The sequence below is a fragment of the Natator depressus genome, chromosome 14, assembly GCF_965152275.1.
Source record: "Natator depressus isolate rNatDep1 chromosome 14, rNatDep2.hap1, whole genome shotgun sequence".
Taxonomy (NCBI): domain Eukaryota; kingdom Metazoa; phylum Chordata; order Testudines; family Cheloniidae; genus Natator; species Natator depressus.
Genome location: NC_134247.1, coordinates 12,341,979 through 12,366,149, shown reverse-complemented (window position 1 = coordinate 12,366,149; position 24,171 = coordinate 12,341,979). Strand labels below are relative to the sequence as shown.

The window sequence follows — 24,171 nt, the reverse complement described above, 5'->3', positions numbered from 1 at the left end:
TTCTAATTTCGGTCCTGTGTTCCACTGTAATTCATTTCTGCCGTGTCAGGAGATCCTGATAAAACACTGTGGTCCCTCTGGATGTGGTTCAAGCATAGATCATTCTTGCAGTGCAGATGGGACTGAACCTTGCTTTAACTGTGTTGCTGAATTCTGCCACAACCAAGGACTTTTGCAGTGGCGTTGTAAGTATGGTGGTTCTTCGAGTGCTTGCTCATGTCCATTCCAATGGGTGTGTGCGTGCACTGCGTGCACGATTGTCACAAGATTTTCCTCTAGGGGTACCCGTCAGGTTGGCAGTGGAGCCCCCTAGAGTGGTGCCCTCATGGTGGTGTATATAGGACACTGCCAACCCACCGCCTGCTCAGTTCCTTCTTACCGCCAGTGACAGTCGGAGCTTCCTTCAGTCTCTTGCTTCACAAGTGCCTACCTAGTTAGGTTGTAAATAGTTCTTGCAAGTTGTAGTTTAGTAGTAGTTAGCCTCCGTTGGGGGGGGTCCCCCCCCAGCTCCCCTGACCCGGATATGCCTCGGTCTCAGGGGTTTAAATTCTGCGAACGCTGTGGGAAGCCTATACCCAGGGTGATCCGCATGTGTCGTGCCTTAAGTGCATGGGTGAGGGCCATCAAACAGATAAGTGCTCCATTTGCAGGAGCTTTAGACCCAGGATGAAGAGGGAGTGGGACTATTGCCTCAAGCTCCTTTTAATGGAGGTGGCTCTTTGCCCTCAGCTGGCACTGGAAGTGACACCGGCTTCAGTGCAGGATGACTTGGCACCGAAAAAAGACTCCTCCAGGGAGCATCGACACCGCTCCCCGGCTCATAAAGCCGGTTTGACCATGCGACACCACTCTCAGTCCCCAGTGCTGCATAAGAAGGTGGCGGCGGACAAGGGTCGGTCCCCACCAGGAAACAGCACAGGGATCCCACTCAGGGCATCCATGGCCTGGCCCTCAGATCCTGGCACCGTCGACTCCGACCCTGCCAGGGGCTCCATCAAGTCCTCTGCTAGTGGACTCCCTGACTCAGGAGGTGTTGGAAGATGAGACTGATCTCCCCTCCATGCCGGATACCTTTGAGGATGTGTGGGACTTTATTGCCATGATGGCACAGTCCCTAGCCCTACAGGCGTGACCACTGGCACCGATCCAGGTGGCAGCGCAAGGCCCAGCGACGGGACTGCGCAGTTTACAGCACCTTCTGCAGCACTGATGGTGGTACCGCCACCCATTCAACACCGGGGCAAGCCAATGATGCAATGGCGCTGCTCCCTGTCACCAGGGAACCGTTCCCCAGCACCGCTGGGCTCTGCCCCTCCGGGTTTAGACAATTCGTCAGACTCTGATAATGAGTCGTTGACCTCTTGACATAGTCGGTACTGATCTTGGTACCGGCACCACAGATCGCAGGATGCGCAGGTGGTATCCTGCCCCCCACAGTGGCGGGGGCCGGTACAGTGGCCCTTTTGGACTCCTTGGGCCTACCCCTAGGCTCAAGGGCTGGGCTCCAGGCCCACGTCTGTGATGTCCGCATCCCATGCTCTTCCTTCAGCCACGTTGGTGCCATGCCATACTCCCACAGCACTTGAAGACCCCCCCATGTGACAAGGACCCTGGGTCTTCGCAAGCAGATGCAACTCTCAAGTCAGCACCCCAGGTGGTACCAGTGCCACAGTCCACCCCAAATAGGGCAGACATACCCGAGCCAGCCTCCAGAGAGCCTGAGGGTCAGGAGGACCCCATCCCATGGGCCTCATCATCCTCTTCGCCGGATGAGGCATTGGCTGGCACCTCCACCACCACGCTCCCTGCGACAGAAAATAGGACTCACCAAGACCTTCTTAGGAGCGTGGCCCAAAACTTACACCGCCAGGGTGAGGAGATGCCAGAAGACTCTGACCCAATGGTGGACATTCTTGCTCTGGAAGGTCCTTCTAGGGTAGCCTTGTCCCTTATAAAGACCATACAAAACACCACAAAGGTGCTGTGGCAAACCCTGGCCTCCGTACCTCCCATGGCCAAAGGGGTGGAAATGAGGTATTTTGTGCTGCAGAAGGGGTACAAACATCTTTTTACCCACTCTCAGCCTGGAACATTAATGGTGGATGCGGTGAACCACAAAGAGCGGCACAGTCAACCAGGTCCTGCCCCAAAGTCACGTGACGCTAAGAAGCTGGACGTTTTCAGCTGTAAAGTCTACTCGACCGGAGGGGCACCAGCTTCGCGTTGCTAATCAGCAAACAGTGCTCAGCCGCTATGCCTTCAATTCCTGGAGAGCGCTAGCTATGTTCCAGGAATTGCTCCCGCCAGACTCATGCCCGGAATTCGCAGCGCTTCTTGAGGAGGGCAAGGTGGGGTCAAGGACCTTCCTCCAGGCTCCCCTAGCCTGAGCTGGACCTGCGGCTTGTACCATGGCTACAGCAATCACCATGAGACGGAGCGCCTGGTTACAGGTTTCAGGCATACCCCCAGAGGTCCAGAACACCATTCAGGACCTGCCCTGTGACTGTGCGGGCTTGTTTGCTGAGAACACAGACTCCTGCTTGCACAGTCTGAAAGACTCCAGAGCGACACTGAAGTCCCTGGGGATCCACACTCTGGCACCACAGAGGAAGCCCTTCAAACCCCAGCCTCCTTCCCTCTTCTATTCCGGACTCCGGAGGCAGGACACAGCCTGAAGAAGGGGCAGGAATAATAGGAGGCGCCAGTCACAGTCCTCCTCAGGCCAAGGCCAGGGCTTGTCCAAACAGCCCCCGGGGCTGAAACCTAATTTTTGAAGGTGCACTCAAGGGTGGAGCACCAGGACTCAATCTGGATCCTTACTCACTTTTTGTGAACTGGCTATCCCACTTCTACCGTGCTTGGTCCCAGATCACAACAGTTCGCTGGGTTCTGAGCATGACAGGGGTGGAATATTCTATCCAGTTCTGTTCCCTCCTACCTTCCCACCCACCTTCCCTGTCCCTCTTCAGGGACCCTTCTCACAAGCAACTCCTTCTCCAGGAGATACAATCGCTTCTCACTCTGGGGGCGAGAGAGGAGGTTGTTCAGGAGTTCAGGATTGGCCTACAGGCATCAGTGAGAGCAAAAACGGCTGTGGCCATGCCAAACTCATACTTTCACCAACACATTTTGTCTAAGGGAGACAGCGCTTCAAGAGAGCTCAGACTGGACAGGATTTTTAGAGAGAAAAATGACCATAAGTAGAATTAGGGGATTTGAAAAGAGTTGAAACACTGTGTTTCAATTTCTGGCAGCTCCTTAAGCAACAAAGCAAAAATATTTGCAACCTAGCCAGCTATTAACATCGGGGCAGACTTTCAAAAGAGCTCAGCATCCAACATTCCATTTTAGGCACTGAAAAAGTCTGTGGCCAGCAGTTTTTTTCTTTGCTTTAACAACGATCTGACACACGTCTTCTGTTACAGCTGCAGAATCTACCAATAAGATTCGGTCAACATCTCTGAAAGTTTGAACACTGCCAAGTTTGTTAAATGGTTCAATACATTTGAGAATATATTTTCAAAAAATTACAAGATATTAAGAGGATGTGTAGAGACATTTTAAAAAGGTAATTACTGTACCAGCATTCCAGGAGCCTTAGAAATGTAGCCATGTAAATTATTCTAGCTGCTTCATCGAATTTAATATTGTTAAAACTTACATAGAACACTTTTATTTTGAGTAATAGTTATGACATATTTGATTCTGCATATTTAGCATATGCAACATATTTTCACAGACATGCTAAGACTTTCCTGTTTAATAGCATCTAGTGTCTATTAATAATGGTATATTTGAGTGAAAAGTTAGGAACTTAAAAAAGCTCGTTCTAAAACTTTTTTTCTTAGATTGTTAAAAATGTTGGTCTTTGTGTGTGTGTAACTTGTAAGAATATTTTCTTTGAAGCTGTGTCTGCTCACATACTGCTACACTGTGTGTGTGTGTGTGTATGCATGTACAATATGATTTTTGCAACAGAAGGAATGACCAGAGTTACACATGTAAGTTCCCTTTATAGATCCACATGGAAAAGTTTTGGAATAACCACTTGGTCAAAGCCTACTGGGCTGAGCACACCAAGGGAAGCCAGGAAGTCATGAGTTCTAATCTGGCCTATAATACTGATTTCTGTGCCTCAGTCTATGTATTTTGAAAATGGGTGTAATAATTACCATGCAGGGTAACTGCTAGTTATGACAATGAGTTTGTTATTGACTGTAAAGCACTTTGAAGAAAAATGCTTATAGTGTGAGCATCTATCTAAGTAGTTATAATGTATATGCTGAATGCCTGCACTGCAATGTTATCCTCTGGACCTGCCTTCACACAAAATGTGGAGGTGTTGGATCTGGGTTGTTGGTTCAGGCCCATAGCTAATCAAAACAGTGACCAAAAAGGAGACAGAGTTCCTTCCAGATTTCTACTGCACTTTATTCTCCCCTCTGCAAACATTATGGAACAAATTCTCAGCTGGATTAAGTGTCGCTTCAATGATTCCACTGGCTTCTGGGGAAATAACTTTTCCCTACTTTTCTCTTACAATGTAGCTTTTCAGATTTAATAACTGGGTGATTCACTCTGAGCTGTTAGCTGCCTCCCCAGCCACAAAATAAAGTGTCATTTAGCAAAGAATTAGTAAATCTACTTCAAGCTGCCCAAAGACTGTTGATTATAAGCAGAAATATTGATGGGTTTACAAGACCAACTGAAAGATGTACTGAAGCCACACAACTGATACGTGCTTCTGTGCTAGCAGATATTTATGGCATTCTAAACAAAGGAACCTGTCAAAAATAAGGAATATTGTGGTAGTCCTTTGAGCCCTTTATTTCACTCCTCCATATGTGCCATCATTAGATTGTGCAAAACTGGCCAAAAATATGATGATTCATTTCAGGTGAATGGAATTTTTTCATTCTGTAACATATACAATTTTTAGTTTTGTCCGAAGAGTCACAAGTGTGAGTGCATCACAGATGCAGCGTGGGTTAGTGCACTGGGCATCTGCAGCTTATGGCACTCTGTGCTGTTTACAATATTTTGCTCTTACTCAGAACTTTACAATTATCTGGTAATATTTTCGATACTTATTGAGGAAAACAGAGACTCGGAGAGGTACTGATTTGCTCAAATTTACATAGCAAGTAAGTATCAGGAGGAGGATTAGAACCCAGTTCTATTGAGTTCAGGACCCATGATTAATATATTAGACCTCAGTGCCTCTAAGGCAAGTTACTTAATCACTCTCAGCTTCCTTGTCTGTAAAATCACAGATTTTACACCCTGCATCTCATTAAAAAAATGGATGTTCACAGCACCATATACAACAAAATTTGTTTTATTGCTTATACTTAGAATAGGAAATACACAAATATCACAATAAATTGAACTACTTAAGATGGTAAATATCCAGGTTTTTACTAGTAACACACTGAAATTCATCTTCTCAAAATTCATCAAGGCAGTGGAACCTCTAAAGCATTCACTAATGAATAGGAAACTTCCTGCAGATTGCAAAAGTAGTAAGAGGTGGTGGTGGGGAAGACTATTAGAAATCAAGGCTACTCCATCCATCATTAGATGTACTTCCTTTAGACAAGTGTAGTTCAGTGTGAATTATTTATAATAATTCATATTATGCTAGTAAATGTGCTTTAGTACATTCTGTAAAGTTATCAGTCTTAGTACTAAGAGACTTCGCTACCATGCTCTACTGGTCTCTGCCAAGAAGTGAGGTAAGATTACTGGGGTTTGGGGAATAACAAAGTTTTGCTGTAATTGCAAATCCCATTACAGTACTCACCTGCAGCCAGGGCAGAAATGGAGAACAGCAAATAATGTATCTCACTACACACTGAATACACATTGGGTATAACCCCCTCCAGTATGGAGGGAATGGGCGAACTCCACATAAACTTAATTTAAATCCAGTTAATGGTAAAATGTATCCCTAATACAACTTGAATGATTTAAGACAAAAGTCTTAGAGTATTTGCACCAGGGATACATTTGCCCCAAAGGCTTAAGTACAGCGAAAGGGCTTGCAGAAGCTGTCTGCATTACAATGAATGCTACCTTTTAGGATGTTCTGACGAGCTCGCAAGAGCAAAGCTTGTGTTGATTTTGTTACCAGAATCCTAGGTTTTATGAATGCATGGTTCCTTTACTTCATATAATCTATGCTTCCAAAGAGTAACCTGAAATTGGGAAACCGTAAGAGTCAGCAGCTTTAACAATCAAGCCTGCACTGGAGTCAGAGACAGACAGGGACAGCCCTCATTAGTTTTATGGTCATCACATCATCCTGAGCTCTTGTGATGACCTGTGTAAATGAGAATGACTATCCATAGGAAGCAATGGCAAGTGGTTGCAGCAACTTGCAGTGAGATGTGTTGTTTGTGCTTGAAAACTTTGTGACAACATAAGATTATCATGCTTTATAGCCATATTCAGCATATAGAGCTGTCTGCTGGTTTAATGTAATCCCTAGGATCTTGTGTTGAGAGGATATAATCATTGAAAGACATGCTGGGAGCAGCAGCCATATTATGAGTGTGACATAGTAGATACAAGTTGTTTGTTCTGGTCTGTCTGCCTCTAATTCTGTTTAAAATTGACCTAAATCTACACGCGGTTCAGGATCAGCATGTTTTTGCACCAGCACCATTAATGCCTGGCTATGCTGCAGTGGACGCCCTCAGTTCAATTCTTTTCTAAAATGATTAGCGTGAGACAGCAGGAAAACCCGTTGGCTAAAAAAGGCCTCTTCCTGCCAGGGCCGGCTCCAGGCACCAGCTTTCCAAGCAGGTGCTTGGGGCGGCAGTCCTTGTCCCGCGGCGGCAATTTGGCTGCGACTGCTTGGGGCAGCAAAATTGGTAGAGCCGCCCCTGCTTCCTGCAAACCTTTACTCATTTCAATAGGGCTGTTAGTATGTGTAGAGATTTGTGGGAACAATCCCTAAATTGGCTTACTGGAAACTTGCTCAGTTTGAAATCTTTCAATGTAATTCTCTCTCTTTAAATATAAACCCAGGGCTGGAGATCTAAAATATTTCAAACACATATATATTTCAAATAGGCCATAGGATAAAGGATCCTTGGAACTTTAGATACTGATTTTCCCCCCTGTAATTTTTTCCTTTTATCATCTTGCTTCATTTTTTAAAAATCCTATGAGATTGGAATAGCTGTTTGTTAGAATCTGGGAGCAAAAGGGTAGATTTTTAAAATTAGGGACCTTGGGGAATAGTTTTACCAAATGGGTGGAAGAATAGTTTCTCTACTGTGCCTTGGGCAGCTCAGGAGTTGGAGGCACTCAGTCTGTAAATTGCAAATCAAAGGGTGCAAATTTTCTTAACTAAGCACATTCCTGGGCTTCACATGGACCATGATCTGCAGGGATCACAAGATGTTCTGACACCAGGGCAGAAAAAAGCCTACAATGCAAATTCCCAAACGCAGATTAAAATAATTTCCACGGTGTCTACACAAATTCTTTTGCTGAAAATGTCTCACTGATGCTACTGGTGGATTAGTTTTTCTGGAGGTAACAACATTGCAAGAGCTAGGGTAGATGCGGTTCTAGCAGAGCTCTCAAGTGCATCAGGTTTTGTGGGATGATCTGCAAGTCAGCTAAATCAGGCCGCTATGCTGTACTGCTGAGTCAGGCAATATTCTGCAGAGACGGACTCCCAATCCAAATACCCAGAAGCATGGGGAAAGTACACAGTACTAGGAGCCAGAAGTTCTGGTTTCATCTGTTTATATTTCTCTGCACTTAAAGAGCCCTCACTGAGCAAGACCTTATACTCTGCCTTAGAAGGGCAGTGAAGTGTCACTCTCCTATTTTAGAAATAACTTAGAAGATGTATAAGGTCACTTCAAGCAGAGCTGGGAACAGACACTAAATCTCTCATATAGCAAACCCAAGTCTCATCATTGCCTTTCAAAATTAATAGGCTAAATCTGTGGGTTTGGCTAACCAGTGGAGCATGCTCACTTGCCAGAGCCATGAAGAGAACCCAGGATTCCTGATCTGCAGCATTCCACTGCTCTCCAGGCAAACAGCTGTGTTGCATGTTGGCAAAGCTTGTCAATTCTCCCCTAGTGACTTGTCTACATAAAGGATAATTATTATTCCGTTAGCCTCATTGGTGCATGCCATGGATCTGAAAGTCCAGGGTTCATCCTGCTGATGACCTTTTGGGTGAAAGTTTTGTCCACATGTGTGCACATGATGTATTCTGCTCTCCCCCCCCCCCCCCAGTATTTTTAAACCAATATTAATCCACATAGTGAGAGAACTTCCTTAAAAACAGGTTTTATAGTATTAAGAAGTAAAAACCAACCATCTGTAATCTGCTAATCGGCATGATGTGGAACAAAATGCTATAGTTCTTGTAGGCAGTACTGGCTCCCACCACCAATCCTAGAATAGATGAAGCCTTTCCTGTAAACTGTACACAAAGATGAATAAGATTAAATTAACCTATTGAGACAATCTAGGAATTGTACCATAAAAGGTACAACTTTGGGATGTGTCTTAGAGCTTCAGGCATGGATGTGTCCTGGTAGAGCAATCTGTGACCTGAGAAACTATAAATCACATATGTTGTATTGCTTTGTACTTCTGTAAATAACTATAATTATTTTTATTGCACTTTTTTGGTACCATAGGAAACTTTGAATGAAACTTTATTGACCCTTCCTTTTCCTTGATGAGAAAAAGAGTAGAATTGTATGTCAACAAGTCTCTCCTGAGCCTGCTTGTTAGTCACTGTGTTCTTGGGATTGGTGAGCCTTTTGTCTTCTAAATCAGAATTCATTCTTTCATACAAAGGCAGCAAGTCATCATTTATACATACTGCCAGGGATATTTTTTTTTAATTTGCTCCCTTATTTAAAAAGAAAAATAAGAGTTTGATTCTTGCTTTGCTGGAGAATGTGTTGGCACAAATCATGTGATCAGAACTGAATCTGGAAACCTGCTCCCCTCCTTTTTTAAAATAATGAGTTTTAGTGCTGGTGAAAAGGTTCTGTAGTGACTGGCTGGGAGACTGATGCAACCGTACAAGCCTTCTTCCACAAGAGATCTGCCAAGGTGTGTCAATCCTGACCTGTAGCAAAGAGACGTCTAGAGGTGATGAGAGGGTTAGCTTAGTTTCATGATCCTAAATGCTTCAGGATCAAGTCCTGACTAAGCATGAAGACTGAGCTGTCCCTCTCCTCACCTCTAGACTCACATTTACCCCCATGCTTAAAGTTAAGCATGTACTTAAATTCTTGCTGGATTGAGAACAGAGTGCTTGGCTGTTTGCAGGAGTGATTCCTCAGTCCTTGGATTTTCTGCTTAGCTTGCTGTTAGTGCTGGGGAGTGAACAGGGCCAAACTGACCTTATAAAGGAATGCCCAGTGGATAACAATCATGCTGTATCTGATTTTTTAAAAAATGGGTACAGCAAAGCCTAACCTGAGAACTATCCACTTGACGGTATGGTGGGGGAGGTAGTATCTTTTATTGGACCAATTTCTGTTGGTGAGAGAGAAGTTGGTGCAGTAATAGTTATCTCATCCACCTTGTCTCTCTAATATCCTGGGACCAACAAGGCTACAACACCACTGCATACACTTGAGGGAATATCACTAACTGTGATTACAGCTTGTTCTGTCCAGCACTATGTAGGAGAATAGCTCAAAAAGGAGTTATTGATTCCATCATTGGGAGAGACTTACCAGGATGGGGTAGTGTTGGTGTTTCCATGCCATGGATAGAAAAAATAAACAACAATAGAGGGTGACAGAAGGAAATTTGGTATTGATGGGTTTCCCGTTTCTAGCTAAAATGTAGAACTTCATTTGCCTTTGACAGAACTTTCCAAGTAACAAGTATAAAATCCTTTTCATGTGCCCATAGTAAAATATCTGTCAGAGAACTTTTTTCTGTCATTGGGATTTTAAAAAAGGATATGTACTAAAGAGTGACTCAGTCTAGTCCTTCCTACCTTTGCTTTCAATCCAGCAAACCTTGGCAGATTTGTGTGCATTAATTCCCACTAGTTTATAGAAAGAAAAGAATGTAGACAGACAAAAGGAGATGTGACATTAAGAGATAAATGGAAAGTACAGTGACTTGGAAGAAATGTGTTCTAGCCTAGTCAACTCTAATCCTTTTACAGTGTTATCATTGTGACGCTTGCTTCTTTTAAGGCATGAATATCTTGAAAAACTGATCCTTTATTGTAATCATTTTAGATAGATTTTATTCTTGTGCTTTAGCCAAAACTCAGGTTGGCTCCTCTTTATTGGTTTGAAGAATTTCTTAATCAATAATCTTTTATGACAATTTTTGCCTAAAGAAACTGAGCATCTAAAAAAAAAATCTTTCCTTTTTAGTTTGCAGAAAGTATCAATAAAAGTAAACTGGGTTGTAAAATAAAAATGCCTTGAAGTTACAAGTATATTGACTTTATGGTATGTGGAATCTGTATGATTTTAATTGAGAGGAGTACAACACTTGGATAAGTCTAGCCTGAGTAGGGTCAAACCATCATGGTTTCTGTATGAAAAAATTGTAACTCTGCAACCTGAGAGAGTTCTCCAACAAATGTAATGAAAAGGAAGATGCAGCTGACATGATTTACTTGGCTTTTTAATAAGCTAATAAAATCTCGCAGAAGAAACTATCAAGCACAAGGTAAGGGACAGAGACCAATGAAATGCTGTTGAAATAAACTGAAGGTTAGAGAGTTAGCAGTAAGGGTCGAAAGCCAGGCTGCTATTTATTAGTAAATAATTATAATCTGGAGGAGGAAGTGGATGAGGAGATCATGGAGTTGACTGATTTAAAAAAGTTTTTGCTAGTAATTCTGGATGGATTTAAACACTTTAGAGAATAGGGCAGTTTACATGGCATGTACTAACTAGCAAAAATAATCCTAACTTTTCTCATTTTTTTCAAGAAAAATAAGTCACTGGAAAAAACTATAGGGATTTTCTTTTTTAAATTGGGCTTGTGCCCTTTTCTGATATCCACTTTATGATGTATAACATTTGCAAAGATTATTTTCCTACCCGTTGTTGAACTTTAGAAACGTCAGGAATATCAAGTCTGGTCTTTTCAGAAGAGGAAGGATGGTTAGGGCACCAGCCTAGCATTTGAGACACCTGGGTTCATGTCCCTGCTCTGCCATACATTTCTTCTGTGACTTGGGCACATTATTTAACTTCTCAGTGCCTCAGTTCCCCATCTGTAAAATGGGGATTATAGTCCTTTCCAACTTCATAGGGAGGTTGTGCAGATAAATTAAAGATGGCAAGATGCTCAGACAATGTGGTAATGGCGGTCATAAGTACCTTAGCTAGACAGATTTTGTTGGAGGATCTCTTGGGACTGTAACACCTTTAAATTAAGAGCCGAGGAAAGGGTTTTTAGCCTTTAACAAAGGCTTTCTTTATCCAAAATACCATATTAGAAATATACATGTTAGTAAAATAATTTTGAACAGTCAATTGCTCAACTTCCACTCCCTTGTCTTGGCAATATCACCATTTCAAAAAGAAAAGGAGTACTAGTGGCACCTTCACTAGTTTTCCAAGGCAGACAAGACATGAATTACTACTCTAAAAAACAAACTGTATGTGGGAGGGGGATTAAAAAAACTTTTCAGGCCTTTTCCATATATCACAAAGGAGCAAAAAAAGAGGCACAAGCTCATCTTTTTCTGTTCTTTGAAGTTCACCTTTGATGAAGCATCACAATAGAAGTTTAAAAGCAAAAAGCAGACACAGGATACTTGAATGAAGGGAAATACCATTGTTAGATAGAATATTAAAATGTATGTCCTTAACTGCAATACAGTGTCTAGGTTTTGTTTTCTCATAGCAAGAAAGCTATTATCCAGAGCAGAGCAACAAAAATGAGTTATTATCCAGAGCGGAGGAAAATTTGGCCCAGGTGATGGGAACACTGCTCAATGCAGCATGTAGTCAGCCAACAGATTTCACTGCCGCAGGTCCTTGAGACAAATATTGCAACAGGATAACTTATGACTTTACAGCAGGCTAGCAACAATGTTGTGTAACGTTTCTAAGTTATTTCCATTCAAATTTTTTTGTAATTCTTTTTGGAAAAGTTTTGAATTATCATTCCCCCCCATAGTGCAACACAATTAATAATGTCCAGAGTTCCACCCCCACAACATGTATCCTTTTTCCATTCAGGGACTCTTCTGAACGTCCCCAAACTTTGCAAAGTTACAGAGGGGCAAAGGTACAGTGTTTCCTTTTCCCAGACTGTAAGTTTTCAAAAGATGAGGAAGTTTGGAAAAGTTGGAGTGGGGAAAAAGTGGTAACCTCGCACCTGCGCCCCCCCGAACTCGAGCTGCATTCATTCTCTTGTGTTCAGTGGCAGAAAAGGGTTAACAACAAAAATTTCAATGTGAAAAGGAAATGTTTTGTTGAGTAATTTTCTACAGAAAATAAACTAAAAGACATTTTCCCCTTGAAAACTTTTTTCAGTGAAACCCATTTTTTGGCACAAAAGTTTTGACCATTTCTATAGCCTGGTAATAACATTTGTAGCCATCCAGGCTAAGATGACATGGGAAATCAAAGTTTATTCATCAGGGTGCAAACTAATTATCTGTGGAGAGTCACTAAGGAAGTTACTGCGCCATCAGCAGAATTACATGATTAATTAGATTCATTGCGGGGTGGTGGGTAAATGGGATTTCTGGAAATGGCTTGGGCTTTCTCTGAAGTGTCAGGTACCAGCCATTTCCTGAGTCTGGAGTCCTGGGCCAGTGATCTGTTTGGCATAATTGCACTGGACAGTCCCTGTGTAGAATCAGTTAAAGGTTACCGTCAAACTCAGTCAAAACTCCATTGATTTTCATGCTAGGTTAGCCTGGGTAAAGGACTTCAGCGTTTGGTTTTTGTTTATGCAAAAAGATGATAAAGTATGCGCGTGCTCACTACTGCTTTATTTACCTTCTGTTAGCTGTAAAGGTTTTTTGTACAAGTGGTTCAGTAAAGATTTCTCCGTTCCCCTGGAACGTTATGTTAAAGGCACTTAGGAAAAAGTTAAAACTCATAGAACTTCTTATGGAAAAATCATTACCAGTTATTTAAAAACCACTGTAAAAATGAACAAAGTCTTCTGCCTGTGGAGGTAACTTGGCTGTTTAATTAAAGACACATCACCCCACAGCAAGTCAAGTCACCCTTAAGCAAATTAAAATCTAAAATCGGGTGAAATGAATACTTCATAAGTGACACTAGAGGTTTAGTGTATTGAATGTTTTAATGCCCCAAAGGTTTAAAAGAGCAAATCCTACAGAGCTACTTCCCTGAGCAGAAAAACTGTACCTTGTTGCTTTACGATGCTGGAGTTTAAAATTCAGGCACCAAAAAGGATTTAGATTATATGCTGTGACTGTCCGGTTCTCACCAGTTTGTTTGCCCCCACCGCCCCCAAAGAACAGTTGGCTACTGAAAAATACACATATAGAAAAAATATTTATTACTGAATTGTTCTAATTCACTCAAAATAGTAAATGCAACAGCAATGGTTCCATGCAAGGGCATTTTTCAGTTTCATACACAAGACCTATGTTCACTGGTAGCTAACATCATTGTACTGCTTTCCAGTGCATGAATCCCAATCCTGCTAATGGATGGCCTGATACTCCCATGAGAGTCGGGGGGTAATCTACACAGAAGAAAGTTTTGCAGCAGAGAACACCAGTATATTTATCAGTTAGGTATTTTTCCCCACTTGCTTCCCAACTAAAATACCCCTGTGCTTATCCTTTCAGAGTTCGGAGAATGTTTCAATTAATTTTAAATTGTGGATTAAAGTGGAGTTTGTTGTAATCAGATGGCAAAGTCCATCCTTGTATTTTTCTGAATAGTGTATATTTACCCCCCAAATGTATGGATAAAAGGATATACAAAGGATGGGGGTTTCCAAGGTGTGTTAGGGTTTGTTTAGACATAGTTACTCAGGGACAGCACACTTGTTCTGGAATAACAGTGGCCATACATGGAAATATCCAGAAATAGCTGGATATCTCCATGTGTAGAAGAGGTCTAAGTGATTTAGGAGTGCAAATCCTATTGTGTGTCAATGGGACTGGTAAGAAGATTTTCAACAACACAAATGGCAGTTGGTCTCCTAACTCTAATGGACTTTCAAAGGGAGTTAGGTGCCTAACTGCCATATATTGCTTTTGGAAAATCTCCCTCATGCTCCAAAATCTCTGTCACTTTTGAAAATCTTATCCGAAGTGTCTAGACACTACAGTAACACACGCTCCAGAAATATCCATGGCAAGTAGCCTACAGTAGTTCTGGTGGGTTATTTTTATATGCTTTTTCTTAGCCCAAGATGATATACTAAACAGTTGTTCCAAAAAGGTAGAAAAATGACAATGTGAGCGTATCCATAGGCTCTTAAATTTTTTCCTTTAGTTAAAACAAAACTTCCTAAGTGTCAGAGTACAGTACTTAAGCACTGGAAAAAAATGCCTAGGGAGGTTGTGGAATCTGTCATTGGAGGTTTTTAAGAACAGGTTAGACAAACACCTGCCAGGAATGGCTTAGTTATTACATAGTCGTGCCTTAAATTCAGGGGCCTGAACTAGATAACCTCTTGAGGTCCCTTCCATTCCTACATTTCTATGCCATGTTATTCCTTGATATAACTCCCTGTGATACAGCATGGCCACAGGGCAGCAGGAGAGTGTTAGATGGGAGCCTTATTCCCTCTAGAGGGAAGAAAGTTTGCTATAAATTAATTAAAGCACCTGAAGCCAGTCACATGATAAAAACTCCCTGCTTCAATCAGACAAGAGGAGGAGTTGAAGCAGAATGGATTGGTGTTTGAGCAGAGAGCAGTTTGGAGGAGTTGAAGCAAAGTGCAGTTTGGAGGAGTTCAAGCAGAGTGGATTGGTGTTGGAGCAAAGAGCAGTTTGGAGGGAAGCAGAGGAGAGTTTGGAGAAGTGCTGTGTTGGGTTAAGAATACCAAGACCCTAGGTAAAGGGACACCTGGTTTGTACAGAGGGAGGGCAGGAAGCCCCATAAGCTGACAGGCAGGAGATGGAAGTAGCCCAGGGGAACGAACTGCTAGTTCTAGTGGTTTACCATTATCCCTAGGGCCCCTGGGCTGGGCCCCGGAGTAGAAGGCGGGCCCGGGTCCCTCCCTCTCCACTCCCCTCCTCTAGGACACTAGTGGGGCAGTTAATACCTCAGTTCAGGGGCAAGAAACGGTGCCCTGACCACCCGCCCCAAGAAGAGAAAGCGCAAGACCCATCATAGTAGTGCTGGCAATTTGCCACACTCCCATTGAAGTCAATGAAATTACACCAGGACTAAAAGCTTTGTCCAGTGGGTTCAGCTGCATCTAATACAAAACTTTCCCTGACATCTCATTCCTTCCCTGGAGATCCTGCTTCTGTCTTCAGAGGCACTGAAGAGACAAGTTTTAAAAAGGATTTAGACTTGTTGTTTATACATAAATGGGGGGGGGGGGGAAGGAAGATGAGAACACAGTCAGTGATTACATCTTAACTTTTACCATATGATTTCTCATAGCTATTGATTGCTGGAGTTGGGTTATTTAAGTAGGCTATCACAGCCATCAACAGAAGGCGACTGTTCAGCCAAAGAATATAAGAGGGAATTTAAGTTAGGATCCAAACATACCATTTTAAAAAAGATATTACAACGAAAGTCCCACTTCCTAATATTATTGGACACTAAAATGCAATTCTTTACAATCAGACAGCATAGGAAGTTTGCTGTACTGTCGAATATTTCGTATTGCTTTATGGCAAAATGTTCCTGTCCCAATTTCCAGGAAAGTAAGTAAATAAAAGCTCTTAATACAACACAATAAGCTTAAAAGCAAAATTTTCCTTATTCAGAAACAATGACTCTGGGCACTATTTAAATATTTGCCCTTTTGCTGCTTCTAGAACATTTGGATTTCAACACATTATTTTGGGATTGTTATTACTGTCACATATTGATAGATGTTTAGACAGTTCACTTACTGCAGCGAATGCCACTCATTTTTACCTTCCAATTTGAAGGAATCTATCCCTCTGGAACCCTCTAGCATAACTCATTACAGAGCAAATAAATCTAAAACCTCCCACAACAAATGACACCAACATTTAATGGAACATGAAATCAAGTAAATGGAATTGAGTACAGTAATTAGTTCATATTTTAATCTGCAGACCTGTTTATTATCCATCAACAGATTAACAATTAAATCTGTGCTTCTCAGATGATTCACTTTGTTTTTAGGAAAAAGGTTTATAGATATGTCAGAGTAAATTAACCAGAGAGATTTGGGAAACAAAACACACCATTTAGAGCTTTAATATTGGACATTGCTGGGATATAGTTTGTTGTGTGTTATGACATTTATGGATATTTTATACTTTGTTTTTAACAGTATCGTACACATATTACTATACAGCCTTCTGGCCAAGTGCTGAATTGTCCTGCATGGGTGCACAAAGCATGGACACCTCCTCCCCCACTACCATACAGCTGTGCAGGACCCAGGCACAATGCTAATGCTCCCTGCTTACTAGGGGCAGGTTGGCTGGCTAGCAAGCCTAACTGGATGTCACAGAACCAAGAAGAGGGATCAGAGCCCCTCTCCCTCTGCATGCCTACTAGCAGCTGGTAGGACATGCTGGAGGAATGCATGTTGCACTTTGTTTCCCAGCAGGTGTGCTATCCCACATGCATAGCAGAGGCATTCTGCCTGTGTCTGCCCTGCACAGATGTAAAATCTCAGAACACCTCTGCTCACGCTCTGCAGCCCTCTTCACCCGCTGTTACAGGAGTGAGGGCACAAGCTGGCTCTTTAGCTACATAAGCCTAAATACTTAACCCAGTATGGTATAAACAGACTGTACTAATTATTGCTTGAATTCTTCTCTGCTTCACACAATGATCCTATGCCTGAAAGAAGATGATGTTAGTCTCCTGAAGATGTTTAGATGGGAGGTGGCAGGCCTTCCTTTCCTATTCTCACTGCTGTCAACTATTTAATTTTCCCCTCCTGAGGAAGGAACGTGTGCTCCAAGTTCTTCATGTGTATGGCAGAGCTGTATAGAGCTTTGTAGATGGTGACAGGGATGAGGGATTCAAAGAAGGAAGTGACATGGAATCAAAGGGCCTGAAAAATGATTTTTTTCCCCACACCCCTGAGCGACATGAGTTTTGCCAACTTAAGTGGTAGTGTACACACCTGGGACTTCACGTGGGCCATGTCTGTACTGCCATAGTGTAGATGCTTTCTACATTGACAAAAGGTTTTTTCCATTGCTGTAGTTAATCCTCCTCTCCAAGAGACAGTAGCTAGGTCGATGGAAGAATTCTTGTGTCAACTTAGCTGCATCTTGACTGAACCTAATTACAGTGCTTAGGCTGCACAAATTTTCACACCCCTCAGCGATGTAGCTATGTCAATCTAATTTTTTAAGTGTACACCACGCCTTGAGATCCTCTTTTAATGTTCACAGTACAATTAAATGCATTAATCTGCGAGAAGTGTGTTGAGCCCACTTAATTACACACCAGATAAAGAATCAACTGCTTAACTGACTCATATTTCAAATCCTTTCTTATTCCACGTTGCTGGAAACAGTCAAACACATTCCTGGTAGAATAATGTTACATATATTTTAAAAAGCTTCCGCTGTTTTCAAGACCTTTAAGCATTAAAATTCTCAATTATCTGCCCAGAGTCCACTGTGAAGTGATAATTAGGTGATAAAAGGTAGCCAGATTACTGTATGGTTTCAGAGTAGCAGCCGTGTTAGTCTGTATCTGCAAAAAGAGACTAACAAATTTATTTGAGCATAAGCTCAAATAAATTTGTTATGCTCAAATAAATTTGTTAGTCTCTAAGGTGCCACAAGTACTCCTTTTCTTTTTGCCAATTACTGTAGAGATCTCTCTTGACATCCTTTAACACCTAATTAGGCCACACATTACAAATCCCTAGTGGTGTTCAGACCCTAATACATTTTTAAACAGTTTGACATTACTTGGTTCTGTCTTCACTATTTTCCACTACCCTGTTGCTGTCAAGCTTGCCCTATGTCTTTGCCCACTTGTATGTTGTCTTGACTAGAAAAATAGATGTCTGGACCATGTGGTAAGAACACAAATTTTCCCCTAGTGTGTAAAGCACCCTCATACCACATTCAGCGTGAGCTCAAGCAGCTCAGGACTTGTCTACACTGAAAAGGCTGCAGCGCTTCAGTGAGAATACTATCTCGTGTGGGTACTCCACCTCCCCGAGAGGCAGTAGCTATGTTGACAGGAGAAGCTCTCCTGTTGACATAGCTCTGTCTACACGGGGAGTTAGGCTGCTATAACTGGATTTTCCACACCGCTGAGTGATGTAGTTACACTGACAGTACATTGCTAATGCAGACCAAGCCTTAGGCCTTATCTAGACTTGAAAGATTTGCTATTATATGCTAGTCTATACCAGCAAGAGTCCTTTTGTCAGTATAGCTTTTATCAGTTCCCTGAGCAAAATAGCCTAGATGGGCAAATGGACTTTTTGCCAGTGTAACTTCATCTACAGTAGGGTTCCTGCTGGCATAGGTATGTTGGCGCGCACACACACTCAACCAATACAGATACACCAGCAAAACATCTAAGTGTAGACCAGGCCTTAGACTGTAAACTCCTTGGGACAATGTCAGTCTTTGTTCTGTGGTTATACAGCACCTAGCACACTGGGGGCCCTGCTCCATGATTAGGGCTCTTAAGTGCTTCCACAATACAGACAACAATAATCAGCAACTCCCTAATCAAGCCCTGGAGATCTGGAGAAATTTTGCCAAAAAATCTCCCCATTGCCACACAGATTCAACTGTACTAGTGTTAGCGATGGTGGAAAATGTTTTCAAAATTTCCTTAGCACACTAGGGATTTTCAAACTTTTCCCTAGCACTGGTGTATGTAGATTTGAGAATCATGCCTGTATCCAAATTATACTAAAACTCCCACCACATCTACCAGCACTGCTAGACCAATGGTGGGAAAGATGTTCATAAATTATTAGTACAAACTAGGTGCAAAAAGACTTGAAATTCATGGCAAATAGTTAATTCCTCTATATGGGCTCAAATGTACCAATTCTGGCACCAGTCCTGCACCCTGATTCTCGGAGGAGTCACGATGATTTCAGTGGGATTGCATTTGGGCACAGTGAAATGCTCTTGATGATCAGGTCCTAGACTTGCATTTATTTTCTCTTAGCTGAGGTGTTTTGGGAATATTTTAAGCAGTGCATTTTCTATTTATACTTGTACTGTATTTTTCTTTATTCTTTCTCCTTTGACCAATATTATCCTATCACTAGAGTGACAGCTATGGGCAGTAGCAGGCCCGAAAGCATATGTTACTCCATAAAGTCAGCTAGCCATTAACTAGTGTATCATTTCCTTAGTATTACTGCTGGGAATTGTAAACATTGTAAATAACCCTTTCCAGACCTGAGAGCTTATCTAAAATCACCATTGTTAAAAGTGGAGCTTGTTGGATGGAATTATACTCTCGAGGGCAAATACAGCTATGGTGTGAAAGCTGGTTCTTTGCTGAGGAGTTGTACCAACTCTATACAACAGGGTCCATTTGGCCCTCTGTTTTGTATTATGGGTACAGCATAGTACGTGGGAATGTGACTCAGCTATTCAGTAATAGATTTTTTACATAAGAGATGGTCCAAGTCCAAGCAAAGCGCCAGCTCCAAACACTGCCAAATCTCAAAAGGTTCAGCCCCATGTCTAGTTCATGTATTGTATTTCCTGTCATTCATAATGACTGACAGTGGTCACCAGTTTTCTTCTTTTACTTGAGAAAGAGGTGTTGTATCTGTTGGCAAATATTGGCTTTAATGATGACCTATGTACTAAGACAGATGTAGCAGGATGACCCTGTTTCAAAGGTTAAAAAAAAGTTCTGGACCCTTGGCCATTCCTTCTATGCCCTTTCAGTTCACCTCCCTCCGTTTCACTTGTTGTTTTCTGGTTCTCATACTCGTTAATGCTGGTTGTGTTTTTTAACCTGTCAGAAGTGCTCTTTATTTGTTGGTTCTCTCTCCAACTGCTCCATCTCCCAAGTCCCACCTCCCAAGTCCCACCTAATTTACTTTCCCTCTCTCATCTGTCAGCTGTACTCTGTCCTCCAGGTCTTTCTTATTTTGTCAAAGATGCTGTTGATTTTTTTTTAACCACTCTTTTTTGCTTTTGCTGCATGGTATTAAATATTGGGCTGCAATGCATTATACATTTTCACCTTTCATTACAATCTATACTCTGTGACTTTTCCTTCCACACACAAAATTTATGGCTGATATATTTCTAATCCATCAAACCTCTCCTGTGACTTTCTGAAACAATGCTGATATGCCAGATCAAATACAGGGTTATATTTCAGCCGTATTTCTTGCTTCTTTGTTAAAGCAAACTACTTTGTATAGAATATTGCTCTTACTATTTAGATGTGATTAGCAAAGCAAGGTCGTATTTATTAAAACACTCAATGTTCACTTACGAGTTAAACACTGGATCCAATGTACGTGTCCATCTATCACAGAATTTAAACAAGGCATCCACTAGTCAGTTATGTAAGACATGAATAATTTTATGAAAACACTGCCACTGACTATATTATACATCTACACAGAGTTATACAAAACAACGCAAATGATTACCATCAATTATAATATCATTTGACAAGCCTGCAATTAATCTGCTGCTCTTCAGATAACTGTTGTTGCACAATGCCAAAGAAAATGCCATGCATTAATTGACTCATCACCAGAATTTGTGATAGATGGTACAGATGGTAATGTGATTATTCATCTTCAGCAAACTAAATAAGTGCTTTGTTGCTGGAAACTATTCCTTTTGGTCTTCTAAAAGAATGACAACAGGGTACTCGAGATGTCTTTGAAGGTAACTCTAATATACCCGTAGTGAGATGCAGTTCTTCTGAAGCATTAATTTAATGATTTACTTAGAATTTGTAGAGTGCCAGTAGTGTGCTAAGTGCTTCACCAGCAGGAAACAAGCTCATGGGAGATGGGTATAGCTAGCAGTGGTGAAAGCTTCCTAAAAGAGGGGGGAACCTCCGCCCCCTCCCCAATCTGTCACCCTTACAGCCTGGTAAAAGTGATGGGACTATGGCCCCCTGTTCCAGCGCCCCTGGGTACAACACAAAATAAGGATGGGAGACTAAAACCCTCGCATCCCCTCTGTATACAAAGCGACTGAATGATTGTCCCCTTTGAGCTCAGTCCTGCCCATAGTCTGTCGGCATCACCATGTATCCTGAAAAACTTGCTACCAATGCATGCACCCCTGAAGGCACTGTCTACACTAGCACTTTTGTTGGTAAAACACACCCCCGCCCTCCAACCCACGTAAGTTACACCAACAGAACACCGATGTGAACAGCACTATGTCGGCGGGCGATGCGCTACCGCCACTTGTTGGGGGTGGTTTAATTATGCCGATAGGAGAGCTCTCTCCAGTCGGCATAGAGCGCCTACACGGGAGACCTCACAACAACGCAGCTCCATAGGCACAGCTGTGAAGCTGTAAGGTCTCTAGTATAGGCACGGCCTAAGAGATTTATGAGAGACTGATGAGAACCATGTATCAGATGGCAGGATCACAACTTTACGGTATCTCCTTTGCCCGCAAGTCAGGTCCTGGTACTGCAAAGATGTAACTTTTGTGGTTAACTCTCTGTCCCTTGAGCAGGCCCACTGACTTCCATGGGACTATTCACCATGTGTAAAGTTAAGCATTGCATGCCCTTCACAGGATTATGGTGTACAGTAGAAAATGTTGGACAATGATAAGCAATAAAGGTAGACTTTCTTTAGCCACAACTACCACCTTCAATATTACTTTCTGGTTAATTTTTGAATTTGATCATTAGTTTTGAGTTTTCTTAGGAATATGATGGACTAACCCAATGATACTTGTCATGGATAACCACACAGATAGCAAACGCACTGCATTCAGATTCTTTTCCTGTAATTGAAACTATGACTCTGAATGGTAAAAATCTGAGTGTTTCATGTTCTACCTTGCATTTTGTCTGGGTCTAATTTACAGCAAGCTTTTACGGTCTTCATGCTGTTGATTGTAAAATTATTTTTCTGTTTTAAAGAATGAAAAATATTGTGCTGCAATTTCAGAATGTTCTTGGATAGCTAGTTAATATTCTATTCAAATTCCTTTGAAAATCCCAACTTAAAAAAGGGAGGTGCCCCAAACCCATTGAAATTCAATGAGATTTAAGCACTAAGGGTCCTATTAAACTGTTGGGAGTTTTGCCACTGACTTCTATAACCCAGAATTTCACCCCTAATTTCCTTAGTCTCCTTGAAAACCCCAGCCTGGAAAACCAACCCCTCAGCTGCAATTTAGTTATATCAACATGTGAGTAGCATGTATCTAACACAGCAGTCCCTATATTGCACCACACACCTGGCAGTGAACATGCTGTGTTTGATGAGATACACATGTATTACAATGCACAATTAAAAAAAAATTTCCCTTTTCAAAATGGAGAAAAGGAGATAATTTTTCATGAGCCGCAATTAGTTTGACACTACTCTTAGGCAGAAATGGAGAGCAGGTATTTCATACTGGTTCATTTTAAACTTCAAGTACATTGACATACCTCCCCAGAAAAAGCTTGTCCGTTAAGTAGATGTTCTGATCCCTGGCTATCTTCGCTTCCAAAGTGTAACCGGATCTCTTCCAGGCGGTGACTGTATGTCATGGGCCCTCCAGAGATGTTCACCAAATGCTCTTTGTCTAATCGTAGAGAAACATGTCTCCCTGTATTATACATTGTCCCACTGACCTAAACAAAATGAATAAACAATATAAAATGAAGTTTTTCTAAACCAGTGGTGAGTCCAAGAAAATAATGATACAGACTTCAAGCTTTTTCTACTTCAATACCTTCAGATTAATCCAACCATAAATCTTTAAAAAGATGAGATTAAATACCCAACTGAAGGATGTATTTCAAGTTCTGCTTTTAAATATTATACTTTATATTCAAATATTTTGCTCAATCCCCATGTACATATTTTAGCCACAGGCATGTGGTTAACACAATGAATGGGATTATTATACCTCTAAATAAGCATATATGTGAAAATATTCTTTATGCGAGACCTGAATAATGACTTCATTACAGAATTTCTGCACTGAGAAAGGGGAACATTTCAACTGCTGTATAAATAATTCACAGTATATTTAAACAAATCAGAAATTTAACTCATTTTTTCTTACTGAAAAATTTATAAAAAATTTATAAGAAAATTGTCTCAAACCAGATGCTACAAAAGCCTTCTATTCCCATTGGAATCAATGGTAAAACCTGCATTGATCTCGGTTATAAGGCTCTCTATTTTGACAAGAATGTTCTGTATTTTATCTCCCATTTTACATCGATACAGAATTAACCTTTGTTAGTTCTTGTGTCCCATCTCCTTTTAAAATTAATCTTTATTTTTTTAAAAAAAGAATGGAAAGATATGCTTTGTTTGTAAAATAAAATATAAACAAAAATGATCCTAAAATAACAACCCAGTTAGTATACAATGGAAGGAAAAGAAATTTAATGCAGAAAAATGTTTCATTTTAAATAATGAAAAATATACTGTAAAATTATTAACTATATGAAAAAAATGTAAGAACATCCTTTAATTTATGCTATTGTAGGGAAAAACATTCATTTGAGTGCAGAATGGGACTGAGGCTTACTTCCTAAAATTCTGCAGGGATGCAAATAACGTTAATTAATATTAATCAAAAGGAAGTGTAGCAATGGTATGCTTTGTTGCACTTTAATTTAAAATTAAAGGCTTGACAATTATGTATTATATCCTATAGTACATTGGTACTGTAGTAATTAACATAGTTGCAGTGACATTTTATCTTTAATACTAATTACTGTGTTTAAATGACCTCTTTTGTTGCAAAGTATGCTATAAAAAGTTACAAACTGTGCGACAGAACTAAATGGGTAAGATGAAATAGCTTCTGGTTTTTTATTTTGATACAGGTGTTCTACATTTATTTGCTGTTATTTCAATTTA

The 24,171-nt window shown here is 41.3% G+C and overlaps 1 protein-coding gene across 2 annotated transcripts in view; it reads right to left on the bottom strand.

Annotated features, from left to right (window-relative positions):
• The window catches only part of CA10 (carbonic anhydrase 10), a 335,728-nt gene that overhangs the window by 43,817 nt on the left and 267,740 nt on the right, over positions 1-24,171 (bottom strand). For both annotated transcript variants that reach the window (XM_074970904.1, XM_074970905.1), the window contains exon 5: positions 22,740-22,925. In XM_074970904.1, coding sequence (XP_074827005.1) covers positions 22,740-22,925 — 186 coding nt within the window. The remainder of the gene's footprint in view (positions 1-22,739; positions 22,926-24,171) is intronic.